Here is a 16,477-nt window from a genome sequence, read left to right as displayed (position 1 = left end):
GCGCAAATAGTTTATTTTGTTATTTTATATGTAAAGAGACGCACGTACACTCAGTAAATAATGACAGCCGTGTGACGCAACAGCGCAGCCCTTTTTTTTCTTCGTCTGTCAAAACATACTTAAAACTCCGTGAGCAATATTGAATGCGGAACAGGCCGCCTGGAATCGGATTATTTGACGGAAACTACCGAGGCCGTTTTTTTTTTAACGTCAAAGACGTTGGGACCGCCTTCTACTCTGCGGAACTGCCAATCACAACTCAGCAAGGTTCAGCGCATGCGCAAATCAGTCCCTCTCTGGCAGTCACTTCTCGCTAGCTTGCGGGAGAGTAAAGATGGCGGCCGCGCCTGGTCTCCCGGATGATCTTATATTACACACAGAGGTGAATAAAGCCGTAGTTTGTCACGTCGTACGCTCTGTAGACTCACCATTGTTGTTCTCGTCTCACAATAACCACTGGGAAGACACTTTGTTAGTGCTGTAGCGGTTAAACGTTCAGCCCGGGACTTTTTTTGTTGTCAAGAAGGTGGCTAGGCAGGTACTGTACGTTGTAACGCCTAAATAGTGTGTTGCTCGCCTGGGACAGGAAGGGACGAGCTGACGGGGGGCTGATGAGTGGCATGGCCCCGTCACTTTCCTCCTTTTTAAGTTAAGTAAATGGGGTCTCTACGTAACGACGCCCGCATGGTTAGTCGACGGACTTTACCACGGGACACGACGCTGACAAAACACTTATTATCAGGGTTGGCGTGACTTATCTCCCCTTGCTCGTCAAGCGGAAGTGGGCTTTTCGGTCATCGAACATGAACTGTCACAGTTCGGGAAGCGCTTTCCCTCCCGCCGGGACGTCAGTGACAAGCAGCTGTCCCGTGACATCGGCCACAACTGTCAGTAGCGCCGGACTCATGGTGTCCAAGGAGCCGAGCACCGCCATCATGGCCCCCACTGTCATCCAGACTGCTCTCCCCCACTCTCAAGGTGTCATCGCCTCGACGGCGACCGTGACTCCGGCGTCGGGAGCCACGGTGACTGTCGTTCGGCCTCCCCCTATGCACACGGCGCAATCGGGTCCAACTTTAAACGGGAACAATGGCGAGAATCCGGCGGTGGTTGTCAAGACCGCACGGCAGACAGGTGCTCAGCCGTACAGGATGAAGGTAGAGCCCCCCACCAAAGCACTGGCTCCATCGCAGCACGCTGCCACTCCTGATGCACCTAGATCTGCCGGTCCAGGTGGGATCCAAACTTTGACGCAACAGATATTGTCGCCCAGGCTCCCTGTGACATCCACCGGTCAGCCCAGTATACAAAACATCCAACTCCCCCCCGGTGAGTGTCCCTTGCACATTCCACACACACACACAAAACTTACAGAAAGTTAGGGATATTTGGCTTCCAAGTGAAAATTTCAAGATAAACCGAAAATGCTCTTGCTTACCTTATGGAAACTTATTTAGAACTAAAATTGTAAATGTCCAGCTTTCTGAAATGTATAAAATACGACTGACAGTGAAGGGAGAAGTTTGGCCCCCTGTCCTTAGCTTTCTGGAAATGTGGCCCCAAAACAATTAAGTTGAATACCTGTGTTTGCATGTTCTCTCCTCTCTCTATTTTTAGATATTTTCAGAAGTTACCTGTTCTTATGGAGGAAATAATCCCGGGTATGTTATAAAATCAGATTTGGATGTGAATAATTCAAATCGGAAATATTGTAAAACATTATTATATTTTACCTGGGTTGTGTTTTATTGTACACATTCCATAATTATTTCATTGCTTTGATATTAAGATCATTTAGAATTTTCTCTCACCTAAGACATTTTTTGGCTCAATAAAAACTATATGCCATACAAACATCATTTTAACAATACAGGAAACATTAACCTATAAATAATAAATCTAGAATACTCTGTATAAAAAATATTGAATATTAAAATGAGCACAATATACCCATCCATCCAGTCATTTTCTACCGCTTGTCCCTCTCGGTGTCACGGGGGTGGCTGGAACCTATCCCAGCTGCATTCAGGCGGAAGGCGGGGTACACCCCGACAAGTCGCCACCTAATCTCAGGGCCAACACAGTAAATTAAGTTAATACTCCCCACTGATGAGTGTTTCTTGCACATTCCACACACACACAAAACTTACAGAAAGTTAGGGATATTTGGCTTCCAAGTGAAAATTTCAAGATAAACCGAAAATGCACTCGCTGACCTTATGGAAACCTATTTAGAACTAAAATTGTAAATGTCCAGCTTTCTGAAATGTATAAAATACGACTGACAGTGAAGGGAGAAGTTTGGCCCCCTGTCCTTAGCTTTCTGGAAATGTGGCCCCAAAACAATTAAGTTGAATACCTGTGTTTGCATGTTCTCTCCTCTCTCTATTTTTAGATATTTTCAGAAGTTACCTGTTCTTATGGAGGAAATAATCCCGGGTATGTTATAAAATCAGATTTGGATGTGAATAATTCAAATCGGAAATATTGTAAAACATTATTATATTTTACCTGGGTTGTGTTGTATTGTACACATTCCATAATTATTTCATTGCTTTGACATTAAGATCATTTAGAATTTTCTCTCACCTAAGACATTTTTTGGCTCAATAAAAACTATATGCCATACAAACATTTTAACAATACAGGAAACATTAACCTATAAATAATAAATCTAGAATACTCTGTATAAAAAATATTGAATATTAAAATGAGCACAATATACCCATCCATCCAGTCATTTTCTACCGCTTGTCCCTCTCGGTGTCACGGGGGTGGCTGGAACCTATCCCAGCTGCATTCAGGCGGATGGCGGGGTACACCCCGACAAGTCGCCACCTAATCTCAGGGCCAACACAGTAAATAAAGTTAATACTCCCCACTGATGAGTGTTTCTTGCACATTCCACACACACACAAAACTTACAGAAAGTTAGGGATATTTGGCTTCCAAGTGAAAATTTCAAGGTAAGCGAGTGCATTTTCGGTTTACCTTATGGAAAATTATTTTGAACTTCTCTACAATTACAAATGTCCAGCTTTGTGAAATATACAAAATACGACTGATAGTGAATGGAGAAGTTTGGCCCCCTGTCCTTAGCTTTCTGGAAATGTGGCCCCTAAACAATTTAGTTGAATATCTCTATTTGTATGTTCTCTCATCTCTCTATTTTTAGATATTTACATAAATTACCTGTTCTTATGGAGGAAATAATCCCTGGTATGTTATAAAATCAGATTTGGATGTGAATAATTCAAATCGGAAATATTGTAAAACATTATTATATTTGACCTGGGTTGTGTTTTATTGTACACATTCCATAATTATTTCATTGCTTTGACATTAAGATCATTGTTTAGAATTTTCTCTCACCTAAGACATTTTTTTGGCTCAATAAAAACTATATGCCATACAAACATAATTTTAACAATACAGGAAACATTAACATATAAATAATACATCTAGAATACTCTGTATAAAAATATTGAATATTAAAATGAGCACAATATACCCATCCATCCAGTCATTTTCTACCGCTTGTCCCTCTCGGTGTCACGGGGGTGGCTGGAACCTATCCCAGCTGCATTCAGGCGGAAGGCGGGGTACACCCCGACAAGTCGCCACCTCATCTCAGGGCCAACACAGTAAATAAAGTTAATACTCCCCACTGAGTGTTTCTTGCACATTCCACACACACACAAAACTTACAGAAAGTTAGGGATATTTGGCTTCCAAGTGAAAATTTCAAGATAAACCGAAAATGCACTCGCTTACCTTATGGAAAATTATTTTGAACTTCTCTACAATTACAAATGTCCAGCTTTGTGAAATATACAAAATACGACTGATAGTGAATGGAGAAGTTTGGCCCCCTGTCCTTAGCTTTCTGGAAATGTGGCCCCTAAACAATTTAGTTGAATATCTCTATTTGTATGTTCTCTCATCTCTCTATTTTTAGATATTTACATAAGTTACCTGTTCTTATGGAGGAAATAATCCCTGGTGTGTTATAAAATCAGATTTGGATGTGAATAAATCAAATCGGAAATATTGTAAAACATTATTATATTTTACCTGGGTTGTTTTATTGTACACATTCCATAATTATTTCATTGCTTTGACATTAAGATCATTGTTTAGAATTTTCTCTCACCCAAGACATTTTTTGGCTCAATAAAAACTATATGCCATACAAACATCATTTTAACAATACAGGAAACATTAACCTATAAATAATAAATCTAGAATACTCTGTATAAAAAATATTGAATATTAAAATGAGTACAATATTTCCATCCATCCAGTCATTTTCTACCGCTTGTCCCTCTCGGAGTCACAGGGGTGGCTGGAACCTATCCCAGCTGCATTCAGGCGGAAGGCGGGGTACACCCCCGACAAGTCGCCACCTCATCTCAGGGCCAACACCGTAAATAAAGTTAATGCAAACTTGCACTACCCTACCTGGTGTGTGTGTATGCCTAAACTAGGCGACTTAACAAAACAATGAACATTTTCAGACGCTTTTCGTGTTCACTTGAAAGAGCCACTACTCGTTTGCGAACGTCACATCTCTATTCACCTCGCCTTTTTTTGTCAAAGTTGCTCTGAGAGTAATGAAAGTTGGGGACTCCTGCATTACAATTTGTATTTAAGCAACCCTTTTCATCATCACTGTTATCATGTCAATCATATTTTGACATTATGAGACTAGGACAACACATAACTGATAAAGAGTACGTTATTACGAGGTTTCAAAAGGATGGTTACAGAGAGGGAAGTGTCCACTGAGCTTAGCGTGTCACAGTGTCATCAGCAGTTTGCAATGAAATAAGATACATACTGTAGAAACTAGAAAATGCTTTTCTATGAAAATAAAAATAAATAAAGGTCACCTGCTAAGAGTTTGGCTGTTAAGCTTTTTGTTAGAGAACATCCAGTTGTGCTAAAAGTATTGGAGCAAAGTTAATCAGAAGTTGAGAAATGTTAAATAAATTGTCATGTAAAAGTTCATTTTAGGTTATTTCTGAAATTTCACCAGATTAACCCTAACTTTACATTAGTAGCGTATAAGTCCCCCAAAGACCAAATAGATTCACCAAATAAACCTCAAATCTGGTTGAATACATTAATAATATCTGACCTGGCCATCTGTAAGGATATTTTGAATATCTTTGTTTGATTTGCAAAATTAACTTTATAGCGTCTGTTTTATACTTGGATTATATAATGGCAATAGCATCATATGTACTTTAACATGCTACAGGGATGGTGCTTGTGCGCAGCGAGAGTGGACAGTTGTTGATGATTCCTCAGCAAGCCCTGGCCCAGATGCAGGCACAGGCTCAAGGAGGCATGGTGCCTCGGAGTGCGCCACCAACAAATATGTCTCCAGGCCAGGTAATATTACAACTGGGGTGTGCAAAGTGCGACTCTGATAGTATAAATTATCTTTGTCAAGGCATCGATTTAACTAAAACCCAGGTATTAGATCTTATCGGATTGTGAAGATGTGCCCACATTAAGGTGGCGAGTAAGAGCACAATTTGATGGGAAAGTGTTTAGTGGATAATATGTTACTGTTTCTGTCTTTTGACAGGCTCCTGGAAATAACATCATCAGCAGACAAACAGCTCCTACCACCATTATTCGACCGGGCTGTCCAACTCCATCAACACTGTCTGCCACCACCACGCTTCATAGACCTCCTATTCTTCAGGTAACCTTATTGAATGTGTCACCTAAATAAAGTATTTTGTGGTGTACACTACACAGTATGTGGGTATGTTAGCAACCTTATGAAATAATGCAATGTTCTGATGATGCTGTACATGCATTTGTCATATTGTTTTGTCTTCTAATACATAAATTAAAAGCTGGTCAAAATTGATAAAGTACACAAATCAGGTGAGATAATTAAGAGATGACTTTGGTTTAAAATTGATCTGCAGACATTGTTTATAAAAGCACATTTAAAGGATTCAATTAAATACAATTATGATAATTAATGTCCTCTCCCTCTCCCTTAGAGTTCAGTGGGGACGGCAGTACCAGGAATAACCCAAAGGATTCAAACAGCTGGCACCACAGTTACATCAGTTACAATGAGTAAAGTGAGTCATGCCACTCGGGTGAGATAGAGCTTGCAAATAGTCTAGTGTTCATGAGGTGTTACTGTATGTACTACGATGTACAGCAGGGTTATTTAGCTCCTGGCCCGGGGGCCAAATCCGGCCCAGGAATGACGCCAGACCAGCACCCAGGTTTCAGTTCAAAACTTGGGAAACAAACATTTTTGCAGCAAATTCCTAAAACACCAGAGTGCTCCAGTTGTGTAGAGAAACTTGTACCACTGTAAGCACATTGAAATTTAACCTTGATCGCAAACATAAACACTGGGGTCCAAATTTGTGATTTCCAAAACTGAGGTCTTCTTCAAGGCACGCCTTAAAGTCCTCTCCTTTTTGGCAGTTAGAATGTTTTTTCATAATGTGATTTATGTAACAAAGGTGTTACTGTGGCTTGATTACTTCAGATGCAGCCAATAGTATTTTTTTAAACTTTTTTAAAGGTGCTGTTTGCAACAATTACACCGATGTCTTGAGGGTGCAAACTTTCCAATGTATTTTATACAATATATCCCGCCCTCTTACGGCTTCTAGGACGTAATGATGTAAGTACTTACCTACAGAACACATGCACAACATTAACTTTGGTTGTTGTTAGCTAATAATAGCAATTTGGATAGTTAGTGTGAGCTGTCATTGAATGTATATTCTATCATACCAACAACATTCATTCATTGCTTCTCTTAAACTGCTTTTGTATGTGTGCACGCGCTCCCTGCGCGTTTGTGTTGACGAGACCAGGTGAGTGGCTGCCTTTAACACCAATCATTTTATTTAGGCCGGTAAACATTTTTACTACACAAACTTAGTAATTGTGAAAAGTATAGACTGTTTTAACAGATGTGTTCTGTTAAACCACTAATGGAAACACAAACTAGTCAATGGTGTTTGTTATAGTTTTTGCTTTAAAAATGTTACTGTGAACAAGTTGCAAACAGCACTTTTAATTATACTAGAAGTGTTTCTGAAGGTTCCATTTTAGGTCCTCTCTATCATTTTGGCCTACGCTAGTAGTCGGCAAGGTCAGTTAAAAAAACTGGAGACTCACATTTTTTTTTAAAGTTCCTTAAAAACAGCAGAGCGCTTCTGTAACTGACAAAATAAATAGCCCAAAATCAAATGTCTACTATAGAGGATGCTGGTTCTCTGAAATATACAAAATAAGACTAATATCGAAGGGATAAGTTAGGCCTCCTGGTCCTTAGCTTTCTGTAAATGTGGCACCCAACACAATTTAGATGAATATTCCTGATGTACAGTATAGAAAAACAAAGTCAAACAGAATCTAAATGTGTCCTTTACTCCTAATAGGAGACAATGGAGAATGTAAACAAATGTAGGAACTTCTTGTCTACACTGATCAAGCTTACTTGCACTGGCAAGCGATCATCCGAGGCTGCTGCCAGTGTGAAACAGCTTGTTAAAGACCTGCTGGTGAGTACAAGGTTTTATGGTATTAACCTGTAATCATACTGTACAATAATGGAAGCTTTTCTTCGGTCAGGAGAATAAACTGGAAGCTGAGGAATTCACCAGCAGACTGTATAAAGAGCTTAACTCCTCGCCACAGCCATACTTAGTGCCTTTCCTTGAGGTAAGGTGGCGTATGTCCCCATTTCTCTTGGCATCCATGAGTCTATATCATTTCTAAACGTTTGCCTGTTTTTCTGCAGAAAAATCTTCCTGCCCTGAGGCAACTTACCCCAGACTCTACTGCCTTCATCCAGCAGAGTCAGCTACCCCAGCCAGCATCTGGTTCTGTCTTGTCCACCTCACCAAGCCCCACCTCAGTGGTGCTGAGTAGCCATGCTCCTCGGCTCACAGCCCAAATCAACAGACCCCAGCTTCAGCCAAATGTTAGCAAGCCCGGACAGACACAGTCAGTTGTAAGTATCTGCCACATTGTTTCAATTAAATGTCATAATTTTACAATGCAAACAATGTCCCTGAGAATAAAACTGTACATCCAATGACTTTTTGTGTAATAATCATAACCCTTTGTAGGTCCTCCATCCTCAGCAACAAAGAGCAATGCTGAGATCTCAGGTCCCCTTAGCAGTGTCCCCCATGGTGAGTCTCAGGAATCAGGTCCCTGGTCGCATCATGCTGGGACAGCCACATGTCCAGCTAAAAGAGCTGCAACAATGTAAGGAGATTACTTTGAAATCAACCAATTCTATTTGTATGTATGCTTTTATTATATAAAGGTACTGTAGCTTCTGTCGTTGATGTAGATTAATGGATCCCCAACCACTGGTCAGTGACACATTTGCTACCGGGCTGCACAGAAACATTAAATAAGATTTTCTTTGACTTAACTTTTACCTGTCCCACTAGACACACTAAAATACTTTTTAACAGATGTATAATACAACTCCTGTTAGGAAGTCACCATTTGGACAATGCACATTAATGAACATATAAAATGTAAAAGTGCCAGATTGTAGCCAAAGGTTAATTTCCATCTGCAGTCCTCGGCAGGTTGATGGCATACAAGGTTCATTAAAAGTTAAGTTAGACAGCACCAACATCAGACTTTACCAGTAAAATTAAAATACACAGCCACTCATATAGTAATACAAATAAAATAATAATATTAATAGTAATAGTTAGATTTATATAGCGCTTTTTTGGACACTCGAAGCGCTTTACAGTGAGCACTGAGAACCCATCATTCATTCACTCCACATTCACACATGGTGGTAAGCTACTTTTGTAGCCACAGCTGCCCTGGGGTAGACCTCATGGAAACATGGCTCCCAATTTGCGCCTGTGTTCTCTCTCTGACCACCACCAAACATTAATTCCCATTCATACACCAGTGTGAGTGGCAATGGAAACAAGGTGGGTGAAGTGTCTTGCTGTAGGACATTTTTCATGCACTCATTTTTGCTGTATTTATCTGCAACACGAGGAAGGCCGGTCTGTAAAAAATGTGGTTACTGGTGCAAAAAAGATTGGGGACACATGATGTAGACTGTCTATTCTTTCTTTGGCAGATCCTGTGAAGTCGCAGGTGTCACATGTTTCAAGGCAAAGCTCTGTTGCAGTCCTGACTCTTGCTCAAAGGAGTCGGCTGAAAGAAGCTAGTAGTAATTTCAAGTAAGAATGTAATGCAATTACATCAAACAAATAAACTTGGGAATCATACATGTTTTATGAATAACTGTCCTTAGGATTATTGTTGTCACCGTCATCGTTTGGGATGGAAACAAATCAAATTTATATCAGATCAAACATACATCCAAAATGAACAGTTTCTATTTTCTTTATATTATCGTTTTCTGATTTCTTCATAACCACATGAAACCTGTTTTTTTTTTTTATATATATATATTCCGTGAAGAAATGTATGTATTCTAATGCACATCAGCTTTATGTAAACAACTGAATAGTAGAGAAATGGTCGGATGAGACTCCTACTTGAATGCACAAACTAAACAAAAAAAAGGAGATGAACAAAATATATAATTTTTGTGAAGAAACATATATGTAGTACATGTCTAGACACTGTATTTTACTTTGAATCATGGTTTTGTTTAACGCATAGATGCTGTTTTGATATTTATAACCCACTTTATCTTGATCTAAATGGTCCTGCACCAAGCCAATTTGACCTTTAATTGCTATTTTTTAAAACCTCAGTGCTTTTCTAACCCAGGATGTTTAGGCATGCATTCATCAAATCTGCATGTGTTTTTGCAGAGATGACGATGACATCAATGATGTAGCCTCCATGGCTGGAGTGAACCTAACTGAGGAAAGCGCCAACATCTTAGCAACCAACTCCGGACATGTAGGAGTCGTGACACATTCCTGTAAGGACGAGGCTTTTCTTTCCTGTGCTGTGTTGCATAGGAGAATGCTGGAGATTGGTAAGACATTCATGTGCTTTTCCTGCTATGTCTTGTGCGGGTGCTCTTCCTTTTCAGAGTAACGTTTACATTTTTTTTCTATTCCAGGCCGCAGGTTTGAAATGACAGACTTCAGTGCAGATGTGATCAATTTTGTCTCGCATGCTACTCAGCACAGACTCCGAGATCTGATGGAAAGGGTTTCCTTTGTCGCTCAGCAGAAAAATGGCAATTTCAAGGTTGGTTCATAGCTTTATTGTATTCACTATATGTTGCAGGGTTCCCTGTACAAGTAATTAGCCTTAAATTGACATAACATTATTGCAGTTGTAACACAGTGAAGTTCTTGCTCAAATAGAACAATTTGTTTAGCATGCAGTACATGTTTATTGATTTACATGTATAGTATTTGAACTGGGCTACGCAGTGAAGTGAATTATATTTATATAGCACTTTTCTCTAGTGACTCAAAGCACTTTACATAGTGAAATACATTATCTAAGTTACATTTAAACCAGTGTGGGTGGCACTGGGAACAGGTGGATAAAGTATCTTGCCCAAGGACACAACGGCAGTGACTAGGATGGCAGAAGCGGCGATCGAACCTGGAACCCTCAAGTTGCTGGCATGGCCGCTCTACCAACCGAGCCAAGCTGCCCCAGTCGAATTGTGCTTGGCACATGTGCCTCAAAGCCAGGTGGATCTGTGTTCAAATCCAGATGTGAAATCTTGGTTTGCAATATGCATGTTCTTCCCGTGCTTGGGTATGCATGGGTTTTTGTCCAAATTCCAAAAATGTGCATTTAAGTTACTTGGAGACTCGTATTGCCCATCAGTGAGAATGTGAATGGTTGTTTGTGTATTTAAGCGCGACGATTGACTGGTGACCAGTCCAGGGTGCACCTAGCCTATTTCCCACAAATCAGATGGTATAGGCTCCAGGTGGCGGTACAACCGGGAGAAAATAAATGTCTTAACTCCTGACTTGCTATCGGGAGAATCACTGCAGTAAAATCTCATTTCCAAAAGAGAAGTGAACATTTTAAATGATGTTAGGGCTTTTTGATTGCACAGTTTTATCTGAATATTTTTTTTAACTTTACTAATCTGCTGGCAGGAGGAGGATAACCATGAACAGACCAGTGATGTTCGTGCCCAACTCAAGTTCTTTGAGCAGCTGGACCAGTTAGAGAAACAGCAAAAAGAAGAGCAGGAGAGAGAGATTCTTCTGAAGGCAGCTAAGGTACAACAAAAGTGACATAAATTCCCATCTGTGTATCTGATTTAGGACAATAATGAACCTTTCACATTGTAAGGACAAATACCTTCAAATGCTGTCTATAATAAAATGTTATATGAAATGTTTTTAGTAGACAATGTTGTATTTGGAGAAACATGATCATTTTGCAATTACTGACATTTTTAAAAATGCAACTATAATATCATGTCCTAAAATTAGTTTTTATCATTTTAGATAAAATGTAAGGTAAAATTCCTCAAACGTTACTGAAGTTAGCAGTCCCACACAAGAGACACCATTGCAGTGTACCATCAACTAGATTTTGAAGCTTGTTAACATTATTCAAAATGACTACCGATAGCTTTGTTGCAATCACGTGACCCGAGAGGCACATCTTGGCACTTCTGGGTTTCAGGCGATGGTGTAGAGTCCCAATAAGCTACTGTTTACCCGAATCAGTTCAGATTTGGGTGTATTTGAAAGTTTTAGAGGCAAATATACAAGCGATCATGAAAAAAATATTTAAAATGGGATGGAGTGTATTTATTTTTTTTAATTTTTTTTAGTGATTTAAACAATTTTTCATCACCAATACGTTACTGTTTGCTGCGATAAGGTGGCGACTTGTCCAGGGTGTACCCCGCCTACCGCCCGAATGCAGCTGAGATAGGTTCCAGCGACCCCGTAAAGGACAAGCGGTAGAAAATGGTAGGATTGACGTTACTGTTTGCTACAACCTCACTTCATTTGAAACTTACGGTAATTAGCTGAAGGCACATAATCTCTTTACATCTGGAGGTGTCCACAAACTAAATATTAATCTGTGAATGATAAATTGGACCTATTTGTGCATCGGTTTTTGGTAAGAAACATATTTGATTGACCTAAGTGCTGTGATCGTAACGCTAATGATAACATGGATACGTTTGTTTGCAGTTGATTTCCCGCTAAAAATATTAGTCTGTCCTCTACAATTCATGTCTGCAGTTGTTTTTATGCGGTGAAATTCATATTTAAGTCTCATTATTTAGCTATATATGTCCCTGTTTTTCCGCAATGTTTGCTAGCGATATCAAGATATAGTACATGCTGTTGAGCCTACGAGAGATTTATTAATCTACTTTATTAATACTATTAAGGATGTTTTCTTGATGCTAACAAATATCGCCAAAGATGCTATAATGTGGTTATCTGTGTCGAATAGAGCACTTTGCTTTCCTGCACAACAACTAAGCTTGGAGTTTCTGTTATGAAAATGGATGATGAAAATACGATGGATTAAACCAACAATTACAATATTTATTATTAGGACTTAACATGATATTAGTTTATTTACACAACCAGGTCTTCGTAGTAATATTTAGGCATAGAAACCACAAAAGAACACAAACTAATGCGATCTCCTGTACTTTTACTAATTTTAATTCTGCTATCAAACCATACTAATATAGTAAAGAATAAACTCGATTGCATCACAAAGTTTTTCAAACCAGCATTTTACAAGTGATCAGACACAAGCATGCTCGTCCAACTGTATTCCACAAGATGATGAAAGTGATATTTTTAAGAGCCATTTCCTTCTACGCACTTCTGTTTTTTTCCCTGACTTTATTAGCTTTATGAACCACTTAGGGGTCGCGGGGGATGCTGGAGCCTATCTCAGGGACATGCGGTAGAAAATGGATGGATGGATGAACCACTTCTTTTGGGACTCTTTGAAAGCTCTTTGAAAGCTCTTTTCTATCTCTCTATTTGAACAAATTGAACACCCAAGAACAGAACAGCAATACAGCACCTACTCTCACTTGTTTTAATGCTACGCTCAAGATTCGTGACTATCGTGTTAATTAAGCTGCAAAGGAAAGACGGATATGACTTCATATGAAACCCAGGTTTTGTTACAACTTTGTTGATTGTGTCATTGTATGTTAACGAGAAAAAACAAATAATCCACTCAAGGCATTTTCTAACCTTTTAATGAGATTCACGTAGTTGTGATGTGTTAACAATACAGTTTAAACATATTCTAAAATGTGTTTAATCAGTCCTATACTATCTTGTCTTGAGTATTTTCTACTGACAATATAACATGTATTGGTGTTCAATCTTTTTGCTATTGTAGTCCCGAGCTCGTCAAGAAGACCCAGAGCAGCTCCGTCTAAAACAAAAAGCAAAAGAGGTAAGCGGAGTCAATAAGTCTGTTTTTATTAGTGTAAATAAATGCAGTGTAATTAATGCCCATGCTTGCATATGTGTTTGACTCAGATGCAGCAACAGGAGCAGGCTCAGATGAGACAGAGGGAGGCCAATATGACTGCTTTGGCAGCCATCGGCCCGAGAAAAAAGAAAAAGATTTTGGACTCGCCTTCTTCCTCTGCTATAGCTGAGGTATAGTAATGTTTACTGCAGTTACAGTCACACTTCTGTCAAGTAAGGAACTGTCTAGTTGTCTTTATTGCAATTTGAAGCAGAAAACCCTGATATAGTTTCCTCAGCTTTTATGCCATAGTTTAACCTACAATTCATACCAATTTAAAGGGGAACTGCACTTTTTTTGGAATTTGCATATCATTCAAAATCCGTATGTAAGACGAGCTCACTTTTTTTTAATGCACTCTAAAACATAAATAAATGCGATCAAATGGAGCCAATGGGAGTTGCTCTATTCTGCCTATAAAGCGTTTAAACATTGAAAGACCTCCATCAAGGTTTTATATACCGGTACACACTGTAATTATACAGCAGTGGTTCTCAACCTTTTTTCAGTGATGTACCCCCTGTGAAATTTTTTTTAATTCAAGTACCCCCTAATCAGAGCAAAGCATTTTTGGTTGAAAAAAGAGATAAAGAAGTAAAATACAGCACTATGTCATCAGTTTCTGATTTATTAAATTGTATAACAGTGCAAAATATTGCTCATTTGCAGTGGTCTTTCTTGAACTATTTGGAAAAAAAGATAGGTTTTTATTTATATTTATGAAGGATTTTTGAATTGTTGCTATTTTTAGAATATTTAAAAAAAATCTCACGTACCCCTTGACATACCTTCAAGTACCCCCAGGGGTACGCGTACCCCCATTTGAGAACCACTGTTATACAGTATATGTAATGTAGTAACAGGCACATTCATAACATGTAATATTTGCATATTTTGCTTATTTTAAGCATACGGTGATGCATTAATTTCAAAAACGCATTACAATGTTCGCTTTTTCCTTCGACAACATAACCGATTACTCATTGCAGACACCATGAGAGCCCACACACATAATACAACGTTAGTTACTATACAATGTCTGCTGTCACTAGGATGGGGTTAGGGTTAGGGATGTTAGGGTTAGCGTTAGGATGTTCATATATTTCCGTTTAGATGAAGAATGACTCATAATCTTCGTGAAGAAAAAGGAGGGTGGAACCAAACATCTTTTTGTGTCTTTCTCGCCTTTCCGAGTCTAAATTGGCTGCCAAAGCGTACCAACTTGTCGGATTATGTCCTCATCCTTCTGCTATCCAGGTGAGAGGCATGATTTATAATCTAGAATAAACTTTCACCAGCCAATGGTGTCAACATAGCCACACAAGCTACTTACCTCCCTATGATATAAATAGTTTGTCTGTGTTAGCGCTTATAATAACAATATCACTATTACTTGGTTAATATTCAAGTCAAAAAATGTAAATGGGGTATTGTTGGTGGTTTCTATTTAGAGGGCTTTATGGGCAGAATAGAGGACCACCTAGATTGTAAGTGGACTTTTATTTACTAGTTAGAATGCATTTAAAAACACGTCTGTTGTCTTGTCTCTCATAATGATTGTGAATGATAGGCAAAATTGCCAGAAAAGTGCGGTTGCCCTTATCCCAGCTGCACTTGGGCAGAAGGCAGTGTTCACCTTGGTCAAGTCGCCACCTCATTGCAGACCTCAAATTCATTGTTACTAAATAATTTCTCCTTGCAGGGATCATCTTCTTCTCTGTCAGGAGGTGCTGGTTCAACAGGTTCCAGACCCACACGGCAACGCATCACACGCGTCAATCTCAGGGACTTACTCTTCTGTTTGGAGAATGAGAGGTTTACCAGTAACTCCCATTTCCTCTACAAGGGCTTTCTCAAATAGGTTCGATGACAAGATGAGAGGAGGGGGAGTCTGTGGCGAGAGCAACCACTTCCTGTTTGGAGTTGTGGTTTCACATTGTCATATTACGATCTATTGACTCGCCTCTCCACTTCCCCCCCTAAAGACTCAATTACTTTCTGAGTAGCAATGGACTTTGTGCAGCAGAGAAAACTGGATTATTTTATTATTATTTTAACATCCAAAATTAGGTAAGTATGCACTGTAACTCACTGGTTGATTTTCTTATTGTTGGTATGTGCATTAGAATTGGAAGCACTGAACATCTCCTTTAGTTTTGACAGACCCCCAATATGCTATTTCTTATTAAATAATGATCTTGTACTTAACTCAATTATTAGTACTTTCAAACTGTGACCTACTGAGTTGCCTTCCTAACTGCAAGCCATATTTTTCTGCTGTATTCCCACAAAATCTACCAATACATACGCCGTATTTATTTACTGATTTGTGCTTGAATAAATGTGTAGTTATTTATTTAATTTTGAATATACATCAAATTTTAAATAGTGCATCCACCTGCGGACGATGTGATTGGTAAGTTTTTTTTAATTATTTGGGTGTGAAGAGTGCTTTTTATTATTTCTTTTAATATTGTTTATGTATGTGAAATAAGTTTTGATATCAGCAATGTCAGAGAGCATTTTTAGTCATCGCCCTGAATCTGATTGATAATACCTTCTTTTTAAAATCTGACCTCAGTTTGCTATTTCTGATTGACATATAATCCCCACCTGCATAGATCAAGTGTGCTACCGGTCACCCTTTTATCTTTTACAAGCAATTATTTAAAAAGTTGTCATGTCTATTGCCCATTGTAAGAACTTTACTTTTATATATTTTAATAGCTGAAAGAAGTTACTCATATATTACAATAATGTTTCTCTATTGCACATTTTGAATAAATCACCATTTTGCAGTAAATTTGTTGTCCAAGTTACAAAATATCATTTTTTTCATGCTCCACCAGAGGTCAGCATTGTATTAGAAACATCTACAAACCTGGCAAAGCTGACTGCTTATGAATCATGCAAGTCCCTTTTACAGTCTTTGTATCTCCCTGTACACGGGTAACTCGATTTAATCATCCAACAACTGTAAAGACACATGAATATGAGTCTC

General features: G+C 38.9%; 1 protein-coding gene across 1 annotated transcript; it reads left to right on the top strand.

Moving 5' to 3' along the window:
• Window positions 1-275: 275 nt before the first annotated feature.
• On the top strand, window positions 276-16,279 carry taf4a (TAF4A RNA polymerase II, TATA box binding protein (TBP)-associated factor). Its single transcript, XM_061923836.2, has 15 exons — window positions 276-1,329; window positions 5,264-5,397; window positions 5,597-5,716; window positions 6,027-6,110; window positions 7,437-7,559; window positions 7,630-7,719; window positions 7,799-8,011; window positions 8,130-8,271; window positions 9,125-9,227; window positions 9,831-10,000; window positions 10,088-10,218; window positions 11,097-11,222; window positions 13,342-13,398; window positions 13,485-13,607; window positions 15,179-16,279. Exons 1-15 carry the CDS (start codon window positions 804-806, stop codon window positions 15,335-15,337), a joined length of 2,301 nt encoding a protein of 766 aa, XP_061779820.2. The 5' UTR covers window positions 276-803; the 3' UTR covers window positions 15,338-16,279.
• The last annotated feature ends 198 nt before the right edge of the window (window positions 16,280-16,477 follow it).

Source organism: Nerophis lumbriciformis, linkage group LG28 (genome assembly GCF_033978685.3).
Source record: "Nerophis lumbriciformis linkage group LG28, RoL_Nlum_v2.1, whole genome shotgun sequence".
NCBI classification, from domain to species: domain Eukaryota; kingdom Metazoa; phylum Chordata; class Actinopteri; order Syngnathiformes; family Syngnathidae; genus Nerophis; species Nerophis lumbriciformis.
Note: the sequence above shows the minus strand (reverse complement) of the source record. Positions and strands in the feature narration are given on the sequence as shown.